The 26865-nt window shown below is 38.7% G+C and overlaps 2 protein-coding genes across 7 annotated transcripts in view; both read right to left on the reverse strand.

The window, feature by feature from the left end:
• On the reverse strand, window positions 1–26722 carry ocrl (OCRL inositol polyphosphate-5-phosphatase). 5 transcript variants are annotated; one of them, XM_040015651.1, is made up of 24 exons: window positions 18551–18981; window positions 17958–18037; window positions 14573–14664; window positions 14177–14215; window positions 13742–13855; window positions 11876–12043; window positions 11543–11786; window positions 11253–11426; window positions 10235–10336; window positions 10018–10132; window positions 9713–9829; window positions 9265–9446; window positions 8938–9049; window positions 8046–8155; window positions 7587–7722; window positions 7352–7462; window positions 7108–7273; window positions 6564–6799; window positions 5830–5853; window positions 3773–3892; window positions 2954–3038; window positions 2627–2754; window positions 2411–2522; window positions 1–1990 (listed from the first exon to the last, which is right to left on the reverse strand). In XM_040015651.1, the coding sequence occupies exons 1-24, from the start codon at window positions 18590–18592 to the stop codon at window positions 1866–1868; spliced, it is 2934 nt and encodes a 977-aa protein (XP_039871585.1). In that variant the 5' UTR covers window positions 18593–18981; the 3' UTR covers window positions 1–1865. The 5 variants fall into 5 exon arrangements, with proteins under 5 accessions (XP_039871585.1, XP_039871586.1, XP_039871590.1 ...); XM_040015652.1 differs by lacking the exon at window positions 5830–5853 and having other exon boundaries at window positions 18551–18980; XM_040015656.1 differs by lacking the exon at window positions 17958–18037 and having other exon boundaries at window positions 18599–18624.
• si:ch73-335m24.2 (protein eva-1 homolog C) overlaps window positions 21518–26865 on the reverse strand; it is a 7690-nt gene continuing 2342 nt past the window's right edge. The window contains exons 2-8 of one of the 2 annotated variants that reach the window (XM_040015657.1): window positions 26296–26501; window positions 26049–26172; window positions 24607–24759; window positions 24216–24359; window positions 24030–24101; window positions 23863–23943; window positions 21518–22722 (exon numbers count right to left, since the gene is read on the reverse strand). In XM_040015657.1, coding sequence (XP_039871591.1) covers window positions 22337–22722; window positions 23863–23943; window positions 24030–24101; window positions 24216–24359; window positions 24607–24759; window positions 26049–26172; window positions 26296–26501 — 1166 coding nt within the window. In that variant the 3' untranslated portion in view covers window positions 21518–22336. The remainder of the gene's footprint in view (window positions 22723–23862; window positions 23944–24029; window positions 24102–24215; window positions 24360–24606; window positions 24760–26048; window positions 26173–26295; window positions 26502–26865) is intronic. The other variant, XM_040015658.1, reaches the window with a different exon arrangement.

Below are 26865 nucleotides of genomic sequence, written 5' to 3' on the forward strand. Positions count from 1 at the left end.
CAGCTTTATACACAGTTTTATTTCATTTAAATAAATTAAAAATAAAAAAAAAATATCTGAGAAGTTGAAAACAAATGTATCCTTGTGTACCTTTGAACGTACCTCAGTTTTGTGACAAAACTGAAAAGAGGAACAACAATGAATCCACACACTGTTAACATCAGTTGGTAGAGTGGAATAAGACAACACATAAAAATCAGAGGGTGGTGATTACACTGATTCTTCTGTTTGACATCATGAAGCTTGTATTTCTACAGACAAAAATGAAAGGTTGTTGTAAAACAGTTCTCCCAAATCTATATATATAAAGAAAATCCCCAAAATAATTGTTCCATAGACTCATGCCACCGTTTGGCAAATCTCAGTTTGAAAAAGGCCAACAGAGGATGTTAATAAGGCAGAATGAGCTACTTCAGACCAACAGTTATTTATACAAGAGTCACGATTGTCAGCATTTTCACATTGCATCATGTGTACATGTCGTCTGCAAAGCTCCTGGGGCATGTGTGAAAAAACTCTGGTTTTTCTGGCATCGTGGATAAATTATTACGTCATTAATGTGAAAAGCTTATGGGTTAAACCGTTTCAGAGGAAATGGGCCTTAGAAGTTCCTTATTACAGAGAATCAGCTGCAGAACAGAATGGTCCTCTGTGGCACAAAGACAGGCAGCTTCCTGCAGAGTAATGAGCCATTAAAATCTGCTAATTTCACACCCAGAAAATGCTGCATGAGTTCAAATGAGAACATTAGTCTTTTGGATTTACCCTAAGGGGACAGAACTGCCTAAAAACAATGAATAAAGAGCTTTAAGATGTGGCAAAAGTGAGGGAGAAGACATGTAAACACACGTAGACGCACACCAACAGTACCACCTTCAGGACAAACTAAACACCATCACAGATTCATACCAGCAGACAGTCAAACAACCAGGTAACAGGTAAACAGTCACTATTTACACCACCAGAAAAAGAGCGAGATCTCCACCCGATTCCGATTGACCAGGAAGTTAGTGTGTTAACAGACTTGTTTCGCAAGTCAAGAGGAAATGAGGAAACTGGAGGTAAGGCTGACGGCTGAAGTTACACAAAACACAGCAAACACTTACAACCAAGAGTTTTCTACAACAGGGTGATAAAAACACGCAAGAAGACACCCAATTAAACATTTTTAAAACTGAAAGTAAACTGCAGTAGAAAGTGTTCACATGGTGCAAACTTGGAGGAAAACAAAAACATAAATAAACAGTTACAATACCATGGATAAGCTCAAAGGTATCTTAATATTGTCCCCTCAGCTAAACGCTGCAAAATAAATGATTGTCATGATTTATCTTAAGCATAAACATTCTTAGTGACAGATTTGCATGATCATCCCGTTTCAAACTATTTTAACAATATATCTAAACATCTTCAGTCCATTTATTCAAACCTAAAGAAGTCTCTTCATTTCTTTAGTGTAAGTGAGTCTCCTATTTAGCATCTATGGATACATATATATATAGTGTTTTCACATTTATAACACTCACGGCTTAGGGGTTATTTTGGCAAGAGCACCTACATGAAGAAGTGTCAACTCTAGTCAGGAGGCACAGGTCCTTTAGGTCATCACAAAGTGCAACAGTTCAAACCTCTCCCAAATGCATCCAAATCCTGCAACTTGTCCTATTGTGCATGGATTGAAGATATGACAGTTCTAATAAGAGTCTTCAGTACCTTACATATTAACACGACAGTTTGTAAAAGGTAGGGTGCAGAAGAACTGCACTGGTCTCCAGTAGATGTCAAAATACCAGGTCCTTTACAACCGAAGAGCCAGGCTGGGAATCAGCTCCAGGCCAAACTGACACCATAATTAACCCTCAATGTTACTCCTCATCTCCGGCCATTAAGAAACCCAGAACAAAATCGATGGCTTTCTGGCGCTCGTGTGACGTCTGCCTGCCCACAAAATTGGGAGGTGGTCGAATGAGGAGGCTGGCAAAGAGGGTAGCTAAGGTAAAAGAACAGGGGAAAAAATGTCAGTGATTGAGATTGACCGCAAATAACAGGTCAACATTTAACATACAAAATGCAAATTTATTAGTTACTCACATTATGCCTTTTAGGTCACAAATGTTTAATCTAATATATGGTTACTATTGTATAAACTCAATCCAATACTGGCATTTTATTATATGAAGGCCTGGAAGCTCCGTCTCTGATTTGGTTACAGCGTAACTGTATTGTTGTGCACAATGTAATAGTTTATATATCTAACAATTTTAAAATTCACTGATTTTTGCTCTTAATTTGAAAAGATTCAATTACCTTAAATTAAATATTGTCCTACTGCTAATTCAAAACTAAGTGGTTGTGATGGAAGAATCTGCTTAAATAAACTCTGTATTATGATATATGGAGATGACCTTACCAAGGAGACTGGCTGTTAGATTGTTGTTCTGTGAGTGTTTGAGAAGTTCTTTCAGAAAGGCCATCAAGTAGCGAAACACATTGCGGTGAGCCCGGGGCAACTGGGAGATCAACTGTCAAAAATCAAGGTCAGCACAGAGATTAACCACATCATAAAACGAACTGCGCTCATCTGTACATGAACACGATGCCTCACTCTTTATAAATCAGACTGTACCTGTTTGCAGAGGCGGGTGTCGTTAGAGCACTCTAGGCACCGTTGGTAGAGTTCATAGCACACCACTGGCTCTGGCAAAGCCTCCAAGAAGATCAGCAGTGCCTCAGCCACAGAGTGGTTACAACCAGCTACACCAACAGTTAAGAAAATTCTTGTAGGTCCATATTTTCACATCGTCTCTGAACTCTGCTCCTGCCTGAACGTCTTACTATCAGCTGTAAACCAGCTGACATGGATTTTAACACTTATTGCCATCAACGGATCACAAAAAAAAAAAAACCCTGTTATGTAATCTGCTCTGCTTTTAGAACTGGCTTTATAGGATACGGATGGAGTCAGGGATGCTGGTGTCCAGACAGTCAATGATGCTCTGCAGCTCCTCCTGTAGGCCTGGTGTCTGAAATAAGTCCTCCTGAAAGACAACCAGGGACAAATGAAACAGACTGAAGGTTTCTGGCACTCCACCCACTTCCAAGGTGCATGGAAAACAGACAACCTATATATGTTTTCCATTACTCAACAGACCATCTATTGCACTCGTTAATTATTCTACAGGCCAAAATAAAGAACTCAGAAACTCGAGTTATCTGTAAATGCACAAAACTAAGCAGGAGCAAGTTTTTCCTCAAACGGATGATATTTTAAGATAATGGTTTCAGGGGACACTGTTTTACAAAACACTGCACAAACGTATGAAACATTATCAGTAATTTCAGGTTATTCTAAGATAACAGTACCATTAGGTTTTTGCTCATCATTTGTATTTGTTGATGTTCCCTCTCTAAAATGCTGTTTTTCAGTGTGTCAGTGGCCTTTTCAAGCGCACAGACATTCTCCAAAAGAGACCTATCATGCTAAGCTACTCTAGCAGAGTGCAACAATAAAACTAGTAATAATAATCATAATAGTAATAACAACAATAATAATAACAACATCATCCACCTATAAATAAACACAGTATGTCCCCTTTAATAATATTATTTATCAAGTATGTCAATGAGGGGTTTTAGCACAGTAATGTTAGCTTCAGTTGGCAATAAAGAAATGCATCAGACAGTAAGCACTGCAAGAATTTATGTAAATTAAACTCTTTCCTAGAGGTGAAAAAATGTTGGCATATCCAGAAACAAGCTGAAGCTCTCTCACCTGATCGCAGGACTTTGTGTAGAGGTGGTTGACCAGAATCCACACCTCCTTGGGGATCTTCAGAGGTTTGTCCTCAGTACCGGCTCCATCCACCATCAGGAAGTTCATCTTGGACTTTTCCTGTTTGGACAAAAATCAAAATATCTTATTCTGACAAACAGTAGCGGAGTACTACTGTCATACAGTGTTTATACCGCTTTGATCAGGTGTAACACATAATAATGGCTTCACATGAAAAATCACATCCATTAGTGTAGCAGTGAGGTCAGTATCATCTCTGGAGACTTGTATGAAAGCCATTTTACTCAGAGCTGGATATCACATCCTTTTTGTCACTGAAAATGGATCCCCGAGACTCACGAGAGACACCTAAAAATAACCCCAGCTACTGAGCCTGCACATGAGGGCAGAGGAAACTGGAGAGCAGCTGGGAAGATGCTAACATACAGAACTAATGTAATATGCTGTAAGAAGTATATTTACATTGTAATTAATCTTACAGCGATCAAGGCCAAAAAGCTTTTACATAAAACGCATTACATTGCGCCAGTGTCAAGAAAATGGAGCATGCTTATATTCTAAGTGGTTCTCTGTTTCCCATTTTCACTCATCAAGTCATAAAAAGGAAGAGGAGGTCTGCAGTTAGACTTCATATGAATGTCTCAGCTTCAACACTCCCTCTCATTAGCTTCAGTCATGTGCATAAAGGAGCTGTGCAGCAAGGCAAGCCTGCTGTGAAATGAGATTTAGTGTGTCTGACTTTCACCAGGCTGATGTTTCCTCTCTGCTCTCAATGGCCCATGAAAGATTTAATAGGCGACTAACCCCCCCCCCCCCCACACAATCACACTCAGAGTATAACCAAACTAAAGCTTTGTCTGGTCTCTGATTGCCTGTGGATTACCAAATGCTGCCTGTGTCAGCGCTGGGAGATGTGAGGCGAGCACACACTGATTCACTTTCTGATTAGCTTCTAAGGGTGTGTACTGATTAAAAATGTTAGCTGAACAAAAATAAAGGATACTTATACTTGACTAATCGGCAGCCATCTACTGAGTATGTTTAAAATAATCCTTATTTACAGTATACTGAGCACTGACGCAGTCCCTCGGCTTCGCCTGACAGAACCAAAGCTGAGTGCTTCAAACCTGCATTAATTTTAATGACCACCAGGGGGCGACTCATGAGGTTGCAAAGAGACTTCTAGTTGTATAGCTGTAGCTTCCTCGCTCTGTGACACCAGCACACACTTTTCTGACGACTTTATGGGCTGAGTCACTAGTTTGATGTCATAAAAACATGTAGAGTCAGAATGGAGGATTATTCTGATTATGTTTATTGGCTAATGAATTGTCAACCACAGGTTGCTAAACGGCACTCGGTGTCTACGGTTTCCCAGTTTAAGTTTTCAGTTTCAAAACACAGATTTCAATGATAAAAACACTCTGTGGCTTCATAATCAAACTTCACATCGTTTCGAGACATCGTTTCAAACAAGCTATTTAAGCTCCATTCATTTTCAGTCAGTTTTCTTCCGATTTGCTACCCATTACAAACAGATTCGTGCAGCAGGTGGCTGCTGTCTTGGTAAATTATTGAAAAGAAATCCTCTTTCTCTCTCTGACATCATAAAGATCCACTAGCAGAAAAAACTGTCTGAATCTTTATAGCCGTCTCAAACCTGGGATTTTGGCTCTCAGTGATTACATGCAAAGTCTGAAATGCCGACACAATTCAGGAGCTGGACACATATTTTTTTCATTAAAAATCACTTCTTTTCATGATCGAAGATTAATTTTATGTCCACTGGTAAAAAATGGTTCACCTCTGTGAAATCTGCTGTGTTATAAAGCTGGAAAAAGTTCATCCTCATACATAACACACATTAATAATGGGACTGACCTTTATAGTATAGGAACCAGTTTCTATATATAACATGAACAAAGAGGGAGATTAATAATGCCCCATAAAGCTGATAAAAGAGGTGGTCTTGTATCTCAACTTAAAGTGACCTTGTTGTGCCGGATAAGTGATCAGTATCCGTGTTAATATTTTACCTTCTCCATGTAGCTGTCCTCTCCCTGAGCAAGAAGTCAGCCCACAGCCACAGTGAAGAGTTGGAAATGAATGATCAAGGCAAGAAGAGGCGATGAAGAGAAACAAAGGAGGAAAGAAAGCAGAGAGAAGCACCAGGGATAAACAGAAAAAGTGTCAGAAAAGTGACAGATTGTGGATAGTTTTGTTTGTTTTTGCACAAATCATTTGATCAAATCAGTAGTGCAGCAGGAAAATGAAAAAGCTTAAAGTAGAGCTAAAGAAGTACTCCGTGATAGTAGTTCTACATCCCAAACCCAGATCAGATTAGATCAAAATAGCATAATAGAAGCAGACAGAGGAAATCATGTAAAGTTAGAGGAGTCTATTTATATGAAAGAAACTAAAGTGGGTCTAAGCTGAGCCAGTCTTTCCTTTTCTTTAGGAGCTCCCTTCCTATGTTTTTGCCACTTCCTTGTTCCCTTGGCCCCTCACAGCCAGAAATATAGTTTGAGATATTTTACAGTCTCCAAATATAGGCTCTCTCTGTGACTGAGTTTACCCTACGAGACAGAAGAACCCCTGATGCCTCCTAGCCCAGGGTTCAGGTTGTTAAAAAAAAAAACTACTCTATCTGCTGTGTGCAATCAGTTTGAACAAATCTCAGGAAAATATGTCTCTGTTCACTAATCCTATCTGTTTACACTGTACTAAAAGCATCCGTCTCTTCAAGATTGCCAGACTGGCTTCCTCTTACCAGGTCAATGAGTTTGGTAATGGGGATTTCTCTGATGGGCTTCTTCATGCGGCACAGAGTCTCCAGCGAGGTGCCAAAGCAGCTGGGCAGGTAATTGCCTGAGATTGTAATAAAGTAGTCTTTGCCACGGTCCAGATGAAGCACCAGGATGTCCTCTATTTTGTCTTCTCCAGAGTTGAGCAGTGTGACAGAGTCTTTACTGACATACACCTCCAGATAGATCTCCAGGGTCTCATCTGTTCAAGACAAGAAGGGAGGATTAGTGCAAACTCTCCTGCAAGGAAAACGTGTTTTTAACTGTGCCTCAATGATCTACTTTTTACTTATACGGGGCATAGAGGAGTGGTAAACTCATTTTTAACAAAATTAACATTAAGTGCATTTAACAGCTAGTGATCATTAAAAAGAAAAAGGATACAACGGGATGCATTCAGTACCAGTTGTTAAACTACTTCACAGATCTTGGTTACAGGTCTAAAATTTGAACCAACAAGATTAAGGAGTTTAACAAAGTAAGAGTGTTACTGGGATCTATGGGACTCACTTGGATCCAGCATTCCATCGCTGGGCTCAGCTCGCAGCCAAGGCTTGCAATACTGCGAGTCATTAAGTTTGGGGATGAAGGCGAAGTGACAGGGTACCTGCCCATCATTTTTTATTAGGAAGCGCTCCTTCTGAAGCTGCCTGAACTTGACATTCTCAAATGTAAACTGCAGAGCAAAGGAAGAGAAGCAAGATTATATTAAGAATAAACTTAAGAGAGACCCATAGTGTAACAGTACTCTTACCTCTCTCCTGCTTAGAGAAACAGATGGAAGGCAGTCATTTTCCATCCTGTCCATTGCTCGAACAATCTCCTCAAACACCTTCTTGTGGCGCTGCTCATCTACCACCTTCACCTGTTACACAAACGCATGAATGCAAATATTAATGTAACTTTTATTCATGCAATAGCATTTGTTTTGTGTGTAAAAAACATGAAACGCAAGACTGCCAGCTTTATGTGACTGCAGAGATCCTCACCCCTATACTAAAGAGGGAGCTGACGGGCTTGTGATCGCTAGTTTGCATTCTCATGTGACTCCGGTATGCTAGCTGCTGGACACTGCTGCCCCTCCACAGGATTCTGTCACACCAAGCTGGGACTCTGCACTTCCCACTGCAGGAAACAGGCACAGTTTCAGAAGCCAAGTCAGAAATCTCACAAATACAGTAATGCTGACACTGTATGTTAGTGTAACAAAAAGGCCGGGGAAAAAACAGTGTAGTCAGTCAGGATCCAAGATAAGATATTTTATTCAAGAAAAACAGAACACCACAACCCTTTCAACCCTCACACTGTAGTTTAACATGGCTTATATGTATGATGACCTTTGGTTACTTTTTTCTATGAATAGCAAATTTGGACAAAAACAAACAAAAAAAACAAAACAAGAAAAAGCTTCTGTGTTTGCTATATTCAACAGAGGGACGTGGCTTTACCTGGAGTCCCATCGATCAGTTTTAGGGTCAAACTTGTATGTGGGAATGAAGGTAATATCCCCTTCCATGAAGTCTGTGAAGGCCTTCTTTGTCTGCCTCTGAACGTTCAGCTACAAATTAGAAACAGGAAAATATTGTTTATTCAAAAAGTCAAAACAGAGCTCATCTGCTTGGAAATAAATAGGCGAAAGAAACCTGACAGTAAGTAATACCAGTGTTTGACAATCAGCTTCCCTTATTTCTTTTCCCAGTTTATATTTATCAAGAAATACTTTGTGTTTTAATTTTTCCGAACTTAACAGTCAGGATGACATCTGACAAACTGCAAACATAAGCACAGTCTACTTATCCTGATAAGCACGGTTTTATTTACATACTAAGAACTGAACAACTGCAGATAAGAATCTGACAAGGATAAAATGAAAAAACACCTATAGGTCACTTTATTATCTGCACCTTGCTAGTATCAGGTTGGACCCCGTCACCTGCACCAACAACCATGCCACGGTACAAGTCACTTAAAATTTAAAAAAAATAAAAAACCCTTTCTTCCCTACTCTGATTCTCAGTTTCAAAATCAAGTCCAAAACTTTATCTATGTATATCTCTATCTATCCATCTATATTTAGTTAGATATTTGCAATGATGAGCGAATGAGCATCTAATAGTGGCCAGTGAGTGGACATTTTTAACTTCTTTCATGCTTGTTCCGAAAACGTTAAAATTACAAGCGAGGGTAAGAAGCAGTGAGGGAGGCATTTTCCTGTTCCTAACAGTAAAAAAATAAAAAAGAGGAACTGTCCCTGTTTTTAAATGTTAAAAGGCAGCCAAAACAGTAGTGAGATTTATGTCAGTTTCACAGGAAACATTGAGCAAGGTAACAGTTTCTTACCTGATCATACTCCTGAAGCTTCTTTAGATCACCCTGAACAATGAATTGTTTGACGTCAGCAGCATCGGTAATAAATAGACGATAGTTTAGGTCCCCGAGCCAGATTACAACACTAAAACACACCAAAGAAGCAGAAAGCGCTTTAAGTAGCATCTTGGTAATGAATATGATGATTCAGAAATCAGAGATTTATAATTTCATTACAAAACTGGTTATGTAATGAAACTGTAACAGACTAAATTAAAGGAGTGGTAAACAAAACCTAAGGCTCACAGTAAAGTCATCCACTGCACATTATTTCTGGATGCGAATGACTGAGGCACTCACTCGTGCTTGACGATGCTGAGAGGAGGGTAGTCCAGTAAGTGGAAGGTCATGCGTGCACATATGTCTTTATAGTCCTGATTGCGGCGCTCAAAGTCTTCCACATGTGCTGCTAGATGGGAATTGACGATGCAGAAGCTAGTGTTGTGGAAAACAAACCTCACTGCTACGCCTCCTTTGTTCCCCTGAATCATAAATAAAACAAGAATGACTTATTGACACTCAGGTAAATACAACCAGGATATCAATGCAAACTGCAGATAACATGTTTAGTATTTAATTAATCCAAAACAGTGATCCAACAACTTCACGTTCATTAAAAACAAGCAGGGATATCTCACAGTCAGACAGTTTACATGCTCATCATGATCTTTGATACTTCAATAAAAAAAAAGTCATGGCTCATTTATGGTTTTCAGCCACGTTGTATTTTGTCTTAGTGTGAACATACCATTTTTCCCATGATTCCTGTCCCCACGTGCTCAGCAGCCACATCTTTTATGTGATTCTTGTAAGTCTTTTTAACATAAACTACAAGCATCATCCCAACGAGTCGTATCATCCGAACCTGAAGAAATAAAAAATGAAAATTCATATTTTTACCCACCTACTCATCAATATGGCAGGATGCATGTGCAAAGGTGAGGAGTTCAACTTATTCCACAGTGTTTTCCCATCATTGTGTTTTCCTGTTGTGCTCCACATTAGGGCTTCACTTTTTAGTCAACTCATCTTTTAGAAAGTCTCTCTGCTCACCCTCTTGTACTTGGCTTTTGAGTGCAGGCTTCTCTCCACAGCATCGACCCACAGCTGCTCTTTGGATGAGTCCATGTAGAAGAAAGCCTCAGTGCTCAGGTCCAATTCTTGAAAACTAGAAGCATAACCCAAATCATCACACTTACAACATGAGAATAACATCATGACATGATTTTTTTTTTGCAACAAATGTACTGTATGATGATTTCTTACTGACCCAAGAGCATATATATCTGGAGGTTCAGGGTCACAGCCGAGCCACGGTTCGAGGCTGCTGTCTGGAGACTGGCCGTTCACATTCCACGTACCTGTGAAAAACCTAGGAAACATGCAGTTTATATATTTAATGCCAACAAAAGTAGTATTCTTCAGTTTTTGGCTTCTGTTCACTTTCAGTTAAGTTCCCAGAGTGGATTTGCTCTTGCAATCAATGCTAGTTTCTAACGTTGAGAGCCTGACGGCTCTTTTTGCTTCTCATCCGTAAACTCTGCATACTCTTTCACATGATTCAGTTTATTTTGAAAAGTCTCAACAGGATCTTGAGCTTTATTGTGAAAGGTTTACGTGGAAAACAAACAAGCGGACAGCGGAGCCACGCGACGGTTTTACCGTCGTTGTTGCTAACGACAACGCGTAAAAACAGCCGCTTGTCCGTCAGTAGTGTGGTTATATTACATCTAAGAGAAAGAGAGAACTTTAGGAAGTTAAAATAGCCATCAAAACGATGAAAAAAAAAAATATTGCTGTAAGCAGTTTAATTTACGACAACACAAAACAAACGATAGCGTAATAGGAAACAATAGACGTTTTTATATTGTTATCCAATATATATATCGTTATATCGAACAGCCCTACTTCTACCAGATGTGCAGCAGCATGTTTCAGAGGCAACTTTCCACTCAGTGTTATGAAAATGGTGAAGAATCTTTTTGGTTCGTTTTATTTTATGATTTTTTTTCTTGGTTTTTTTATAGAAGCTCAGATGCATAGAGCAGAAGTCCAGCAGACTAAAAATGGTAGAAAGAATCGGATCAATCTTTGGTTCAGACCTCGTGCAGATTAAACATGTGATTTGAAGGCACATAAAAAGCAAAGGAAAATAAAAAAAACATCAGAGACAAGCATCTAGTGTATTTTTTTCTCATTTCTAAACTAAACTATAATGTCTAAATCATATTTTCACACGAGTTTTTTCTTCTTATCTAAACAAAAAGAAATTAATGAATTCCACTTACTTGAAGGGCCGGATATCCACATACTCGTTCTCCTTCTTGCCCAGGCGGTGTTTGATTAGGTATTCTCTCTGACCTGCCTGGGTGGAGAACATGGCCTGCCTCATGCTGTTAGTGGTGGGGCTCTCACACCAAGATGGTGGCCTGTCTGCACGGTCAAACCCTGACCTAAAACTACTGAAAAAGCAGAGAAAAATACTTTCAAACCAGCAGTATTATGGACATTTTGCTTGCTAATCAAAATAGTTTTAATGTACAGTAAATCTACTTAGCTGTGACAGAGGTTAACTTACTCTGACTTGCTGCTAGTGACTGAGGAGCTGTCTTTGGCCTGTAAGGAGGCAGCTCTGTCTTTAGGGACTGGAGCAGGCCGCGGAGGATTGGATGGAATAGAAGAAGCTTTGCGAGGAGGTAGTGGAGGGAGAGGTGGAGGCTCCCTAGAGGCAACTATGCGATTCTGGTGATTTTTCTTTTCTTCCACTTGGAAAGTGTGGTTGTTCTCAAAGCCAAAGTCTGGAACAAGTGACTGAACTGGATCTTCAGACAGAGAAAGTGAAAAACAAAAGTAAACTTAAAAAGAATTAAGACTTTTTTGCATCAACTATTATGAGTGCTTTTATTCTTACTTGTGTTATTCAGAGTTGATGGAGTGTTGTTATTAAGACTGGGGGTCACTGCACTAGTGGGTTTGGGTGGGTTAGCTGTCTTAGCAATCCTTTGTGGAGGGACAGGTACTGGAGTTCTCTGTGGTGTTGGTGTAATGGGCTCCATCGCTGTTGGTTTGGCAGGTTTGACTAAGAAAGTCAATTAGCAGCGTTAGATAGCAGCACAAAAGAGCAAAATCGAGCTTCTTAATACATGTGCCCGTTGAGATGAAAAGGATCAGAACCAAAATTTAGTCAGCATTATTTCTACAAGATAACTTAAAATAAAAATAACCTGCGTAAAATAATCAAGTGTAAAACGAAAAGAGATGTGGTTTTGGAAACAGGGGCAGAAAGACCACATTAAACATCCTGTTAAGACGAACAGCAATCACAAGAGAAACGTCATCACATGAACATGCGCCTTATGATGAGAGCGATAAGGAAAGGGTTTCTGGTACTTCTTTTACTGAAGGATATGATGAGCATTAACCAGCAAATGAAGGTAAACTGGATGAACAGGTTCTGAGAAATAACAGCTCCTCAGAGTGCCACCACCATCCTGCTTCAAAATATTTGTCACAGCAAGACGTTGGTCATTGAGCTCGTAACCAAAACGCTGATTCAAAAGCCAGGGAGGATGTTTAGTTAGGGTGTGTACGGGTTAAACTCTTGGCCAGCTGGACTACATTTTCCAGCACATTAATTCTTGTGTCTCTACTGCATTTTTGAAAAACAGGCAAAAGGAAAAGCAAAAGACTTTTAAAGCCACGGTTTAAACACAAAAGCAATTAGGAAAAATCCATGTAAATTAGACTGTTTTTTAATTTACTTTGTATATAAATTAAGGAAATAGCAGATCTTCTTTTACATTTATGTCACGCTATAATACAAACCACTCAAGGCATGCAAGGCCATTTCCTTGTCTTGTATTTTTGGATGCAAGTGCACACGCTGGGTTTTTCTAAGAGTGCGTTCTACAAAAACCTGTCAGCTAAAGATGCATGACATCTATAATCTGTGTGGAACAGATATAATCATGAACCTCAGAAACAAGCAAGGGGGGAAAAAACAAATACAAAGCTTTGTTTTACAGGCAGCTGACTGGTTACTTATACGTAAAAAGACTTCACAGCTTCAAATTTAATACACTTTGACTATTTATGATTTTAAATAAAACAAACACACACATCCTGCAGTGCTTTACACGTCTCCACCCTGGACTTACGTGTACAGATTAGGTCATGTAACTGAATACAATTATCCCAGTGTTCTTAGCCAAAAGGCTGCCAGGAGTTCAACAACGGCATGTGAATTACTTCTATACATCCAGCTTCCTAGAAGTTCTTCTCTCCAGTTAAGATATCCAGATAAAATGAAGATAAACTACGGATGGGTGTGGATAAGATTACTTTATTACTTCTTTCAGCACTCACAGTGAGGTGCAGATCAAAGCAAAAGCAACGCATGAACACCATTCAATATAATCTCCTCATGCTCCCAACATAACAGAGGCTTATAACATTTAAGATCTTTATGCATTATAAGTATATCTGAACACATCTGGCCACAGCTTATAAGGCTAAAACGTAAATCTAAGAGTGAAATTACAATAAACAAACAAAGTTTTTTGTCCTTTATTGCTGCATTCAAAGAAGTGGGCTTGCACCCATGGAGGTGGATCTGATTTCAAAAACTGAGGCCAAGTAGTCTTTCCACCAGTATGTCAGCAGCAAGAAATCACAGGAAATGAGCAAGAGGTGTAATCCACCCTTTGTAAATAAATGTTAGATGAGTCATTAAATAATTAACTATCCCACTGCTTTAGATGAAACAGTCGCGTCTTACCTACTGGTTGAGCACTCTTCACCTGGGTGAGGAAAGTCTGAGTCCGATCATCATCCTGCAGTTCCAACAGCAGCTCTGGGGCTTTTTCTCCTTTGATTCGTACTTTAACGGAAGCTTGAGCAGGAAACAGAAAGCACACATCCTTAGACTTTGCAAACTGTCCGGCAAACAAAACAAATTGATTTAGAAGTGAACCAATTCAGCGTTCTTTCAGAAAACCCTGACAACTCATGACCTGAGTGTACTACTAAATAAAGACATTAAGCTGCAGGCATGCTCTAACAATGCAGTAAAACTAGACATGTGTTGTGTTATAATTAATGTCATGATTCACCTCTGAAAGCCTGGCTTCCAACACCTTTTTATAAGATCTTTTACACATTATATTGACTCAAATCTCATATCAGAAGAGAAAAAGAAAAAAAAACTACTTACGATCTACTGACAAATCAATAAGAAGAGCTTCTTCAGCTTCTGAAAGGAAAAAAAGGAGAGCTTAAATAGTGCCATTCAAATAGTCTGCAGGGGGGAAACTTAGTAGTGCTGTTACAAGTATTTCTACAGTTTTTTAATGTTGACCACTGTTCACCATACTGTGACACTGTGTGGGAAATTTTTACACTTTCTCATTAGGTGCAATGGAAAAGCTCCTTTCACTTTTACTTTTGGTGCTGTGATATTGACTAAACATTAACTTCACATAGAATAGAGGTCAAAGAAAGTGAGGTGTGACGGAGAGAGCTCACAGGAAAATACACAAACGTATCCTGACTGATTATACTCAGGATATAAAACAAGAGAAAAATGGAGAATAATAAAAGGGTCACATACCTCGTACAATTTCAAACTTAGCATTGATGGGTATCGATAGCTGAGCCACTGGACGAGACACAACAGCATCAGGGTTGGCTAAAACACCCAGTCTGGATCAAAACAGTACAAACTCCCACTTAAAATCAGCTCTGTGGTGCTTAATAACACATAAGCTTAGAAGTAAATCCAACTAAAACACAAGAAACATACAGACAACCTGCAGCAAGGCCATTCTTTTGCAATTAGCAGCAAGTTTCATGCAACATTCAGTATGGAAATATTAAAGTCAACATCTGAGGTTCAATGCTGGTAGATTAGTGATAGACTATAACTATCAAGTGATTAAAACAAGCACATGCACACATGCAAAACGTATGTTTATCTGCAGTTAAAGATTAACAAACAAACAGTGTGTGTCATTCAAGTCCACTGGAGCCGCACAAGCTTTGCGTCAATAAACATTCAGCTTAATCAGCTTCAAGTCCGTGATGTGCTTTGATGTAGGCAGGCTCATTTTTTCCTTTCTAACAATTGCTGACTAACAATCGGGGTCAACACTGCGCTCAGGAAATTGCCCACGCTTCCCCTCCACTTCACCGTAAGTCAAATTGCATATAGTGAGAGGAAAATGATTCAGCCATTCGAGAAAAAAACATGTCAGAGGAACTCGGCGTTGACCAGAATCAACGTCTGATATTGAAAATTACACAATCGACAACCGAGAAAATCAAAAACCCCTCAGGGGAACATAAAAATACTACAATGACCATACAACACAGAACAATGAATAAAATATGTGGCGGACCTCATGATGCTCAGATTTGTCAAACGTATTTATCTGACTTTCTAGTATCCATTTCTATTTAACCAACTTTGGATGTCTAAAATCTTTAAAAATAACCTTAATCACTCTGGGTGTAGCACCTCTACTATAGCTGAGAGTATGGAAAACACTAAACTGCGGCAAATACACGATTCCTCATTATTGTAAATGAAAACAGTGAACTGGCTAAGAAGACAGAGGTCCTCACCTAATAGTTTGCTCAATAAAATCTAAAACAAAATTAAGCATGGCTTTCTTTAATGCCACGAAAATGCCTAAAAATTAATATTGATTAATATCTTTATCAGCAAATATTTTAAGCATTTATTATTAGATGTGACTGGAAATCTGATATATGCAAACTTTATGTCCTGGAGACCATTTAAATTCAAGTTTCTTGAGCCAATCATTTTAACAACCCGAATAAGTGGTGTCGGGGGGGACTTTGATGAAAGATTTAAAGATTAAAGCTGATACAGGATCTGGTTATCTCGCTATTTCTCCCTGTAAGGACTACTTGTTAGTTTAGTGTGTTTTTTAATAGAGTTAGTTGAGCATGTAGCTTGTGTGCTCATGTGAGTGTCATTACAGCCTAGGAAGCAAAGGAATTCTAGATAATCTGCAGTGAGCTGCCTGCTGGTGCAAAAAAAAAAAATGCTTAACAACCCAAGCCACAGTGACAATTTAAAATAACCCCACACTGTCACAACATAACCTGAACAAATGCTAGAGGTGTAAAAAGTACACAAACTAAGTGTTACACGCAAGTTGTTGAGTAAACTCTAACTAGGAAGTGGTGTGGTATGTGTGGAGCAAGTTTACATCAGCTGAATGGATTTGAACCCTCAACCATATCACCACAGCCCCGCGGGCAGCATCGTCCTTATAAGTGTCCTTCTGAGCTCAGAGGAAGAGCTCCATGAAGACTGACTCAAACTGCAGCATTCACTCTTTTAGCTGTGCTGCATGACATCTGACACTAAAAATTTCTGACTATGTTATGTTGCATTTGTTTGTTTGTTTTTTACATTTAGCCTAGGAAACTATAAAATCTACAAAGAACAAAATCCAGGAAATCTGGATAGATATTTTACAGTGAAAACATAGAAACAGAAACATACTGAGGCACTCTCTCAGGTCAAATCAAATCAGGGACCATGAGAAAGCCTGAGACAGGAATTCCCCTACTTTTAAGTAAGTCTTATCTTATCATTTTACCTGAAGGTAGACAGTAATTATTTATGATTACATGTACCACATAAAATCTATCAATTATTCCTGGATTATTTTTCTTTGTACTTCTTCCTGCCCCACTGAAGAGCACTTCTCAGATCATTCCTTATAGCCATGCATCATTTTCCTTTTCTTATTGCAAGATTTATTGGTTAGATAACGCCCAACCCTAAAAAGATAATCCAACTACACTCAACAGGCCCTTTGTTAGGAACACCTTGCAAATATTTGGCTAGACCCAGTTTTGCCTTCAAAATTAATTCTTTATATATAGACACAACAAGATGCTGGAAAATTTTTGCTCCATATTGGCATGACAGTATCACACAGCTACTGCAGATATGTCAGCTTCACATCCATGATGCAACCCTCCAGTTCCAACAAATACCAAAGGTGCTCTATTGGATTGAGAGCTGGTGACTTTGGAGGCCATTTGAGTACCAGTAAACTCACGGCCATGTTAAATAAACCAGTCTGAGATGATTTGAGTTTTGTGACATGGTCTGCTATCCTGCCTGAAACACCCATAAGAAGATGGATACACTATATTCATAAAGGGTGGCCATGGTCAGCAACAATATGCAGGAAGGCTGTGGTGTGTAAATGATGTTCAGCTCTCTGTTGTAATGAGTGGATATCTGACTTAATGCAGCCTTCCTGTGAGCTAAAAGCAGTCTGGCCATTCCCTTCAGACTTATGACAAGGCACTTTTGCCCACAGAACTACAGCACACTGGATATTTTCCTCTTTTTCAGGCCAAACTTTGTAAACACTAAAGATGACTGTGCTGGAAAATCCCAGTAGATTAGCAGTTGCTAAAATACTCAGACCAGCCCATCAGGCACCAACAACCACACTACAATAAAAGTCACATAAATAACCTCTCTTTCGTGTTCTGATACTCAGTTTGAACTTCAGCAGGGTTTCTTGACCATATTTACATGCCTAAATGCACTGAGTTACTGCCATATTATTAGTACCTAACCAAGTGGCCAGTTAAACTATATAATTATCCATCATCCTGCCAAGTACTCAGTGTGACGCTATCACAGCACACACCTTTCTGACCTAACAGAGTGTATTTTGAACCATGCCGATATCACAGCAATTGTGGGTCAGAGATAGGAGGAAACATAAAAGACAAACCCAGAGTTGGGCAGACACCTCAGATATGCTACAAACCACAGCTTTACCAGCTCTCACAAACCTAGGGTGCTGCAGTAAATGCCTAAGAGTGTTCAAATTATTTTGACAACTCATTACCACTACTTATGGTTCTCAATAAGTTTATCTACTGCTTGACAAAAATCACATTGTTTTTCAGTCATTTGGCTCATTGATACTTACATAAACTCTCCACCGCGTTCAATTAGTGACAGGAGTCTGGGCTCCTTCTGGCCAGACCTCAGCTCCAGGCATTTTACAGTGTGAGCAGCACAATCAAGGAATTATTGTGACTGAGAATGAGAAACTAGTGACTGTCACGCCAGGCTTTGTAAACTGAGATTACACTACAGATACTCCGAAAGGTTAGAACAAGCCATGCCAGTTAAAAGGTGGGCAACTTAAGGTTATAAATGAAAACAGCAGGAGGTGGGACAAAGTACGGCAGATGCTGGGTTTGCTGGTGCCAGTGCAGGTAATATTTTTAGCTTAAGGATGTAAAGGTGTAAGGATGGCCAACGTTATTCTGTACAAGTGATTTTAATTAGCGTTAATTGCATGACACTGTGCATATATCTGTGCGGTTAGCAATGAACTGGATTAAAAGTGAGCTGTAGCTACTTTATAACATGATTATTTAAGTGCACGGTTACTGAATATCTCCATATTACTGAATTACTAACGTTGCCTAATGGGCTTCACTAAAAGCTAACGTTAGCCAACAAGCTAAAGCCAAAAAAAACAAAACAAAAAATACCATAACTCAGAAAGGATATTGCCAAGCATTCCTCGCTGCATATCCCCAAAGAGGACTCCATTCTTACCGAGAGGAAATAAATATCAGTTTATCACTTCGGTGCGGACGTCAGGGCAGGGAAAGTTAAACCTCCACCCGGCGCTGCGGCCTCCTTCCGGGAAGCTTGGCTGCTAATGCTAAACGCCAGCTGATGGTGTTGTTGTTGTTGCTGCTGCTGCTGCTGCTGTTCCCGGATAGTATTAAAAATATCACAGTTAGAAACTTTAAAAAGAAAGAAGAAAACCCCGGCTCTTCTCGTGTCCCCGTGAATGCCAGAGAGCAGGTTGCACAGGCTACATAGCTTTAGCTGGCAGTTTTATGATTTAGCCGCATATGCTACAGCACAGAGTTTGATATGTGGTGGACTCCCTCCTCCTGCCGCTCCTCACCCTGTTTAAGGACTCATCATCCTGGATTTTTTGCGGCAGTTGGTTTCGAGTATGAGCTTAATAACGCCATCTTCTGCCTCGGAGTGCAATGCTAAGCCTCCCAGCCCTGACACATATAATGAAAACCCTGCGACATCGTGTGGTAAAACAATATTATCTGCATATAATTAACTTTCCAGCTTCACACATCCTCTTTGGGGGATTAAAGATGTCCGGAAGGTGTTTTGTCCCATATTAATAGGGATGAGGTGTAACTAATACAATCGCTTTTACATTTTTTAATATTACCGCCACCAAGGAGGTTATGTGTTTTTTGGCAGTGTTTTTACGCGTTTTCCTTCTTCCTGTAAACACGATAGTTTAAAAAAAATTGAATTAATTCTAATAAAATTTGTCGGAGTGTATTGTGTGGTCATCTAAACAATCCATTCAAATTTGGCCTGCATCCTTCGCTGATGATTTACTTGTCAAAACCGAGAAACCATATTTAAAAATGGCCATATAAAGATTTAGAATATCTCAAATTTGACCTCCGAGCTCTAATTAAATAGACTGATTTTCAAGTCAAAGTAATATTGCTATAGAACTATTTAAAACTATGTTTCTTAATGCCATTGGTTTAATTTACAACATATAGAAATATAGGGATTCTAAATATTAGACCTCATTTTCCAGTTCAAATAAGATAAAACTTATATTGTCTTTTATCTTTAAAACTTTACATAAAATTCTGTGTTTGTACTGGCAACATTTAGGAAAGGATACAAGTAAATGGTGATTCTAAATATCACATTACAGTTTACATTCAAACATCAGTCACATTTGACCTCTGATCAGTTTTACATTTCACAACAACTGAAGGTGTGTTATGTTATATCTTTAAATAAAGTATTTTTAAAGAGAAAGAAAATCAGCTGCCTAGTTAGTTAGAATATATATAGAATATATATAGTATGTAGTATTATATAATAAGCTCAAGTCAAATCAATACGATCAGCCATTACCTACTCTTACACTACAAACTTTGTAACGTATGTGTTAAATGAACAACAACAAAACCCCCAAAATGAATATACACAAAATACAATACTATTCCTTTTAAAAAACACTTCCCAGAGAGTGCCCTGCTTTGGTGGAGGTTTGTGCTCCTGGAGTGCTTCTTGTCAAATAAAGAATTACCTACATGCTAAAACTGAGGGGTGTCCTAGTTTTGGAGAAAATTGACCACCTTCACTTCATTATTAACCTATAATGACATTATTATTACAGAGGCATAATGCCGATGAGTCAACAATGCAAAAAATAAATATAATAAAAGTACAACAAGGTACCACATATTTGGATAAAGCTACCATAAGTAGTAGTCTTCAGAACAAGCTATGTGCAGAAATGGGGCGGGGGTGGGTTTCATCCGCTTTGACTTGTGACCCCTTCAAATTAAGCAGTCTGTCATGTGATAGAGCAGTTTCACCAACAGTCTTTTCTTTCATCCCAGACTGTGATTTTAAGGATTATAATGACTTCAGCTGAACTGTACTCACAGTTTAAACACTGATTCTTTCCCTGTGGGCTCAAATTGTGGTCAAAAATATTTTTGATCAGTTTTGTACTTACAAAACTGCAGTAAGTACTGCAATTCTGTTCTCTGATTGGATAGTTAAATTTGTGACTGATATGACATTGATCAGCTGAAAGGAAGAAAAATCGGGTCAAAATTCGTACTTGTAAGTTAAAACTTGAGTTTCACACGTTTTTTTTTTGCTTTGTATCTGTAACCAGATCTTAACAAAAAGAATTTGTAACTTGTGTAAATATTTTTACACACCCAAATCTTTTCTACGCACACACAAATTCTTATCTACAGATGCACATATATACACATTCTGATTTAAAAGTACAAAATATTTATGACCATAATTTGATCCCATACTTTCTTCAGCTGATGTATTTCTGAGAGCAATTGTGCAAAGACTTTGAGTATGTTTTTCCATTTCCTGGATCCAGACTTTTAAACCCCTCTACCCACTAATCAATATCTGATATCAGGCTATTTTTTCATCATAAAACCTTTTTAAAGTTCTCCAGGCTATTTGTACAATTCATGTACAATTGCATTCATGACTTCATAAATTGTGACCACCAACACCATTGAGACATTTCTGATGATGCCTCAAAAAATATCCCTCTAAAGATGGTCAGGTACAAGAGCTGGAAGAAAAATAAGTGAAAAGAAAAACTTTGAAAGACCTTCAGAAAGCCTGGAGAACAATTGCTTAGACCAAAAAAAATTATAAGCAAAATATAAAGAAATAAAGGGTGGGTCAGGACTTTTGCACAACTTTTGTGTTGTGGTTCTATCAGTTAATCAGATATAATCACTTTTATCAATCCAAAAAGGCACAAAAATTTAACAAAGAATCAAAATATAGTTGTTAGTAGATATTTGGAAATTATTCAATTTATATATTTATTTTTGAGGATTTGGTTTTGCACTGTTCTACATTTAACTCTCCATCCTTCAGCAATAATATGAAATGTTTCCCCCACAAAAGAGCAGCTTTATTTTTGTACATTTTAATGAAACATTAAAAATGGCATTAACTCACCCAATGATTTATTAGTCACACAGTGCACTGAAAATACTGGTTTTCCATATTGTAACCGCAAAAACGCATTGAAGTTATTAAAATTAAATCAGTGGCACGTCCACTGTTATTCCATAAAACACAGCAGCATTTGAAATTAATTGAACCAACAAACATGTGATGTTAATCTTTATGACTGTAATCAACCACCATTAGGTTTTCATGTATTTTAGTAGTGTCATCATGCATTGAGACAGATTAGGAGGTTCAGTTACATTTAGAGAGAAGCTATCATCCTTTCCCTTATTTTCTGTCACATATACCTCATTACTGTTCAGGTTAAACTGGTTTTAAATAATGAGGTTATTGTATGTACAAGAGGTTCCCTTCAGGCTGTTCTAAACACTCAAATTCAGACTTTATTTTCTACTCTTGGTTTTGCCTAATGTCAAAGATTGGGGACTTCCCTAATTCATCTCTGGCACTTAGGAACCAACCACCTAATGCTTAAGCTTTGAGTTTGTGAGGGGCACCCAATCAGAAGAAAGTTGGCTTGGAGGAAGAGGAGTTCATATGGCTCGTTTCAGACTGTGAATGAACTAAGGACCCAGCTCAAGATAAATAAGGATTATCTTGAATTTTGAGTCATGCAAAGCTCCTCTAGAAGAGTAGAGGAGTGAAAGTTTGGACCTGGAAATGAGCATAATAGGTCCAATTTACAATAAAAGCACTATCTCAGTATGATTTCAGTTAGCAGCTATCGTTCTAATGCAGTATACTGATGCTTTACTCTCAATTGTTGTAGGTTTTAATCTTGTGAATAGCGTAAGGGCTGGAGTCTCTGTGTGGCCAAATGTCTCCGTTGGGCAGATCCCTAGTCTGTTCCTCCTCCCAATCAACCATCTCTACTGTTAAAGTGGGTGGACTGAAGATGTCAGTTGTCCGGTAGGATTGTGTGAGGCGGCGGAAAGAAGATGTGTCAGAGACATCCTCTTCAAAGAGGTCCTCCATGAGCTCCTTGCGTCGTCTGCGAGATGCTTTCAGCTCATCATTCAGGTCAGAAACCAGATCTTTAACGTCTTTCACAAGTGTGGAGCGAACACCAAACAGGCAGAGCAGGAACACGAGACCAGCACAGATGCCGGAGACAAAGTAGAGAGCAACTCGCTCTGGGAGACCTGGAAGAGAGATGTGTGAGGAAATTAAAAAATTTGCCAACATAAGCCACAAGTGTCCACTCAGCTCATCTTTCTCAAATTGCTTTAGAAAACACTATTAATACAAGGTGTGACCTTTCAAAGAAACCAGTAAATTCATTTCATGTGAGTAATGTATCAAAATCTATTTGCAAGTGCTCCTATTTCAGTTCAAATATCCAAATAATTTTATCGATATTTTTTTTCTATTTAAATTAATATTGTTATAAACTGATTTAGCTGAAAAATCTTCCTGGGCAGTGCAGTATTGTAAAAACAAAGACACAGCATTGGCTCTGGATTAGCATCATCCCTGCAAAAAACCATATATGATTATTTATCTTAGTCAGAGTACATAATGGCTAATATTTGTATTTTCCACCAGCAGGTTAATGTATGATCCAAGGGAACAAACATAACTGTTTTTTTTATATGTCCAAATATGACATGTCATAATAAACTGAAAGGAAAGAAATAGACTGAAATTAGGAAAAGTTATTTTTAAATATAATAAGCTAATAATTATATGAAAATGGAAATAATACAGAAATATGTACGCAAATTTTAGATTACCTACTTATCAGCACAGACAAGTGGCTGGCACACTGATAAGCAGAGGCTGGCTGGAGCCTTCCTGTGTGGAATTTGCATGTCCTTGCTGTGCCTGTGTGGATTCTCTCCAGCAGTACAAACACATGCATATCAGGTTAACTGGTGAGTGTAAATTGGCTGTGGACGTGAGGTAAATGAATTGCATAAAGTGAGCAGAATAAAGAGTAAATGTGGATTGTGGTTTAAAGTGGCCAGTAAAGAGTACATAAGTGCTATATGAATGTCAGTCCAGTATCATACCTCTCTATCTGTAACGGCTGAGATATATGTCAGCCCCTGCAACACTAGGCTAGATAAGCAATTGAGAAAATAGACAGGTGGTATATAAAGGCTTCCAGTTACTCTAAATCAAATTAAAAACAATACATTTCATTTTATTCAACACATCTTCTAATTTTTCCATGTCGTTTTGGAGCTCAGTATCTCGACTGTGTCCACCAACGTGCTTGAACACCGACATTTCTATATATGTGGCTGTAGCCTGACATCCACAGGCATCAGTACACATACCCAGTATTTTGTCAAAGATCTCCAGAGAGTTGGTTAAGAACACATTTTGAGGCCTGTAGGTGGGGCCAGTGTACCATCCACCTGCAGGCGAGAGGGTTCTGGGCTCAATAGCCAGTCAAAGTCTGCTGCATGCAATGAAACCTGTGAACGTTCGTTTTCACACTCACCGTGTGTGTAATCTGAGATCATGAAAGGATCTGTTGGACCTTGACCCACATCTTCTAGGAGATATCTGGGGACTAAAGAGGAAATGAAACACTGTCACAATACGCAGCTGTATGCAAATACAGAAAATATACTATGCATCTACATCCAAGCCAAAAAAAAAGAGTAAGTGTAGATTTGTCACTTACCACATGTGAAGGACACCCGCAGGTGTTTCCTGGTGCCGGGGAAGCACGGGTCCCCAAAGGTTCGAGTATCGGCTATTAGTGAACAGTTTGCTCTGCTGTGACACCTGCGTGACACTTTCCTCAGGGCCGCCGGAGACAAACACTCTGAAATAATTTAATATAAATGAAACCAATGATTGTAACGAAGAAGACAACAGTAACATTTTATTGTTAAAGAAAAGCTGTTTCTCTAAAACCTGAGCACCTAGAAATTAATGAATATGAATAAATAATTCCTATTTATATGAATGATTAAATACAGTACAGTAGTAATTCTCCATCATGTCTATACAGGACTTTAGCTCCACTTTTTTGCCACTAGATGGCACTTGAGCCCCCTGCTGTTGCAGACCCATGTCAGCCTTTGATCCAGGTTCCTGAGGACAGTGAGGACTGCCGTGCAGCAGGTGTCCAAATGAGGCAGAGTAGATTGCGATGACAGTCTCATTTTTACACATCAGCCTCAAACGCTCATTTTCGCACACCAGTCGTGTGCGGTGGTGCTCTGAAAAACAGATGAAATGGCACATTTTGAAGAACATCTAAAAGTTGACAAGAACTTTCTGTAGCTGTTTTAGGAAAATCTGATGGCTGAAAGCATTCATTGTTATTATTTCAAAAGTTTACAACCTTGTTTGACAGCTGTTTAGAGAGCTATGTAAATGACTCAAGCTACCCTGCATTTCTTTATATTTTGCTTTCAAGCCAGTTTTTTTTTTTTCCAAAGTAGTCTTGAGCAGCAGTTCTCCAGGTTCTCTGAAGGTCTTTGGACATTAGCTGCTTTTTCACTCATTTTCTAAGCATTACTTATACCCACTCTTTTTGAGACGATGGCTTTTGTTTGTTTGTTTTTGTCTTTTAAGCTACTTAACACTAATCTATGAGCTATGGACATCAGATGAACAGTATCTGAAAGTCATTTCTTAAGATTTAGGGAAAAATCCAGGAAAAACGTGACCCTGGCCTGACCCAGTAATAAGGAAGGGAAACACGTTAAAAAGGCTGTTACTATATGTTAGACATTTATTATTTATTTATTATTCCTCCTGTTCAAGCTGATTATTGCAAATCCAGTCATAACCTATTATAGAAGAGGTAATTTAATGCGACAATATATGTCAAAGTGCATATGAAGTTGATGTGAGTCTATAAGAGTCACTAGTGGACTGATTGTGTGGCTTTGTTTAAAAGCTACAATCACAATTTTAGAAGAAACCCACTTAATTTTATGTAACTCAGACTTTACATGCACTTCAGTTTTGAATGCAAAAGTTTCAATGTACAGTTTTGTGTTTTATGTGTGACTGCCCGTTTTTTTTTAAAACACCCCCAAAAAATGTAAGTTCCTTTTTATGTTTTGCTTAACAGGCCTGAAACCAGAGGCTGACTGAGGAAGAATATTACAGAAACTCTAAATGATACCAAGTTCAGTTCCTCTTTTCTAAGTTACCGTTATATTTATTAAGTTTTAGATGTCTGTGAGCATGCAAAAGAAATAAATAAGATTTTTTAAACTAATAATAATTTAAAGACGATTACTTAATTATAGAAAAAATGAAAGAAAAAGGATTTTATTTACCAGCTTTATATGCTAATAGATGTTTTTAATTAAGAACTTCACTGTGCAGCTCTTTTTTTCAAGCCAAGGCCCCTCTTATTGATAGTTTTCTGCACACCTTTTATTATGCACAAATTATGTGATGGAGTTTTTCTTTGTCAGTTAGCAAACATAAATTTAAAAGTCATGTGTTCACTAGTGGTGAAGTGACTGGACTGTCCAGCTCAGTAGTGCACCTGGTCTGCACTTGTAGGAGACTAGGAGGTACTTGGTGGTGAGGGGACAGGGATCCTGGCCAAACACCGGACTTAAGACGGGAATGTGGCACGACCGCCGATCCTGACACTCTGACAGCACTTTCTACAAGCACAGGAAAATCCATGTGGACCACTGTTATCTTCAACAGGAGTTGCCCATAAGAGCATTTGATTAAGGCAGATTATGCAGTGAGTTCACAGTTTATGTCAATGTTGCTATGTGTACCTCGATAGCAACTGAGGAAGTGCACTCTGTGTCCTCCTCCGCGGTTGTGTTTGTGCTTGCAGGAGGACATAAATGCTGACTGGGAACACGGCGTCCATAGAAGGCTGATAGGATGGCCACAGACGTCCTGGAGGGACACTTGATGATGAGAATTTCTCCTTCACAAGCATGAGCCGTGTGGTTTTTCAGAATGCTGTGAAGATACACTGAAAGATAAAAAGAGCTGATGATGTCTATTTTATCATTTCAAACACATCTTACACCTCATTTATAGTCACGTGCATAAGTCTCGAGCCCCCTTTATTTCTTTATATTTTACTAGAAAAATGGGAATTAAGTATATAAAGCAAAAGCAGAGATTACACAAATATAACAAGCTTGAAAGTCAATATTTAGTGCCACAACCTTTCTTCATTCAACACAGTCTGAACTCTCTTAGGCAGACTTTCTTGTAATATCTCTAAATCGTCTTCAGGAACAGTTTTCCAGGCTTCTTGAAGGAAAATTTGATTCATCATTCCACTTTCAGTTCCTGTATAGCGTCATATACGCCAGCCTTTTCTTCCTGTT

The sequence above is a fragment of the Simochromis diagramma genome, unplaced genomic scaffold (assembly GCF_900408965.1).
Source record: "Simochromis diagramma unplaced genomic scaffold, fSimDia1.1 OVJJ01000685.1, whole genome shotgun sequence".
In the NCBI taxonomy this organism is placed as follows: Eukaryota; Metazoa; Chordata; class Actinopteri; order Cichliformes; family Cichlidae; genus Simochromis; species Simochromis diagramma.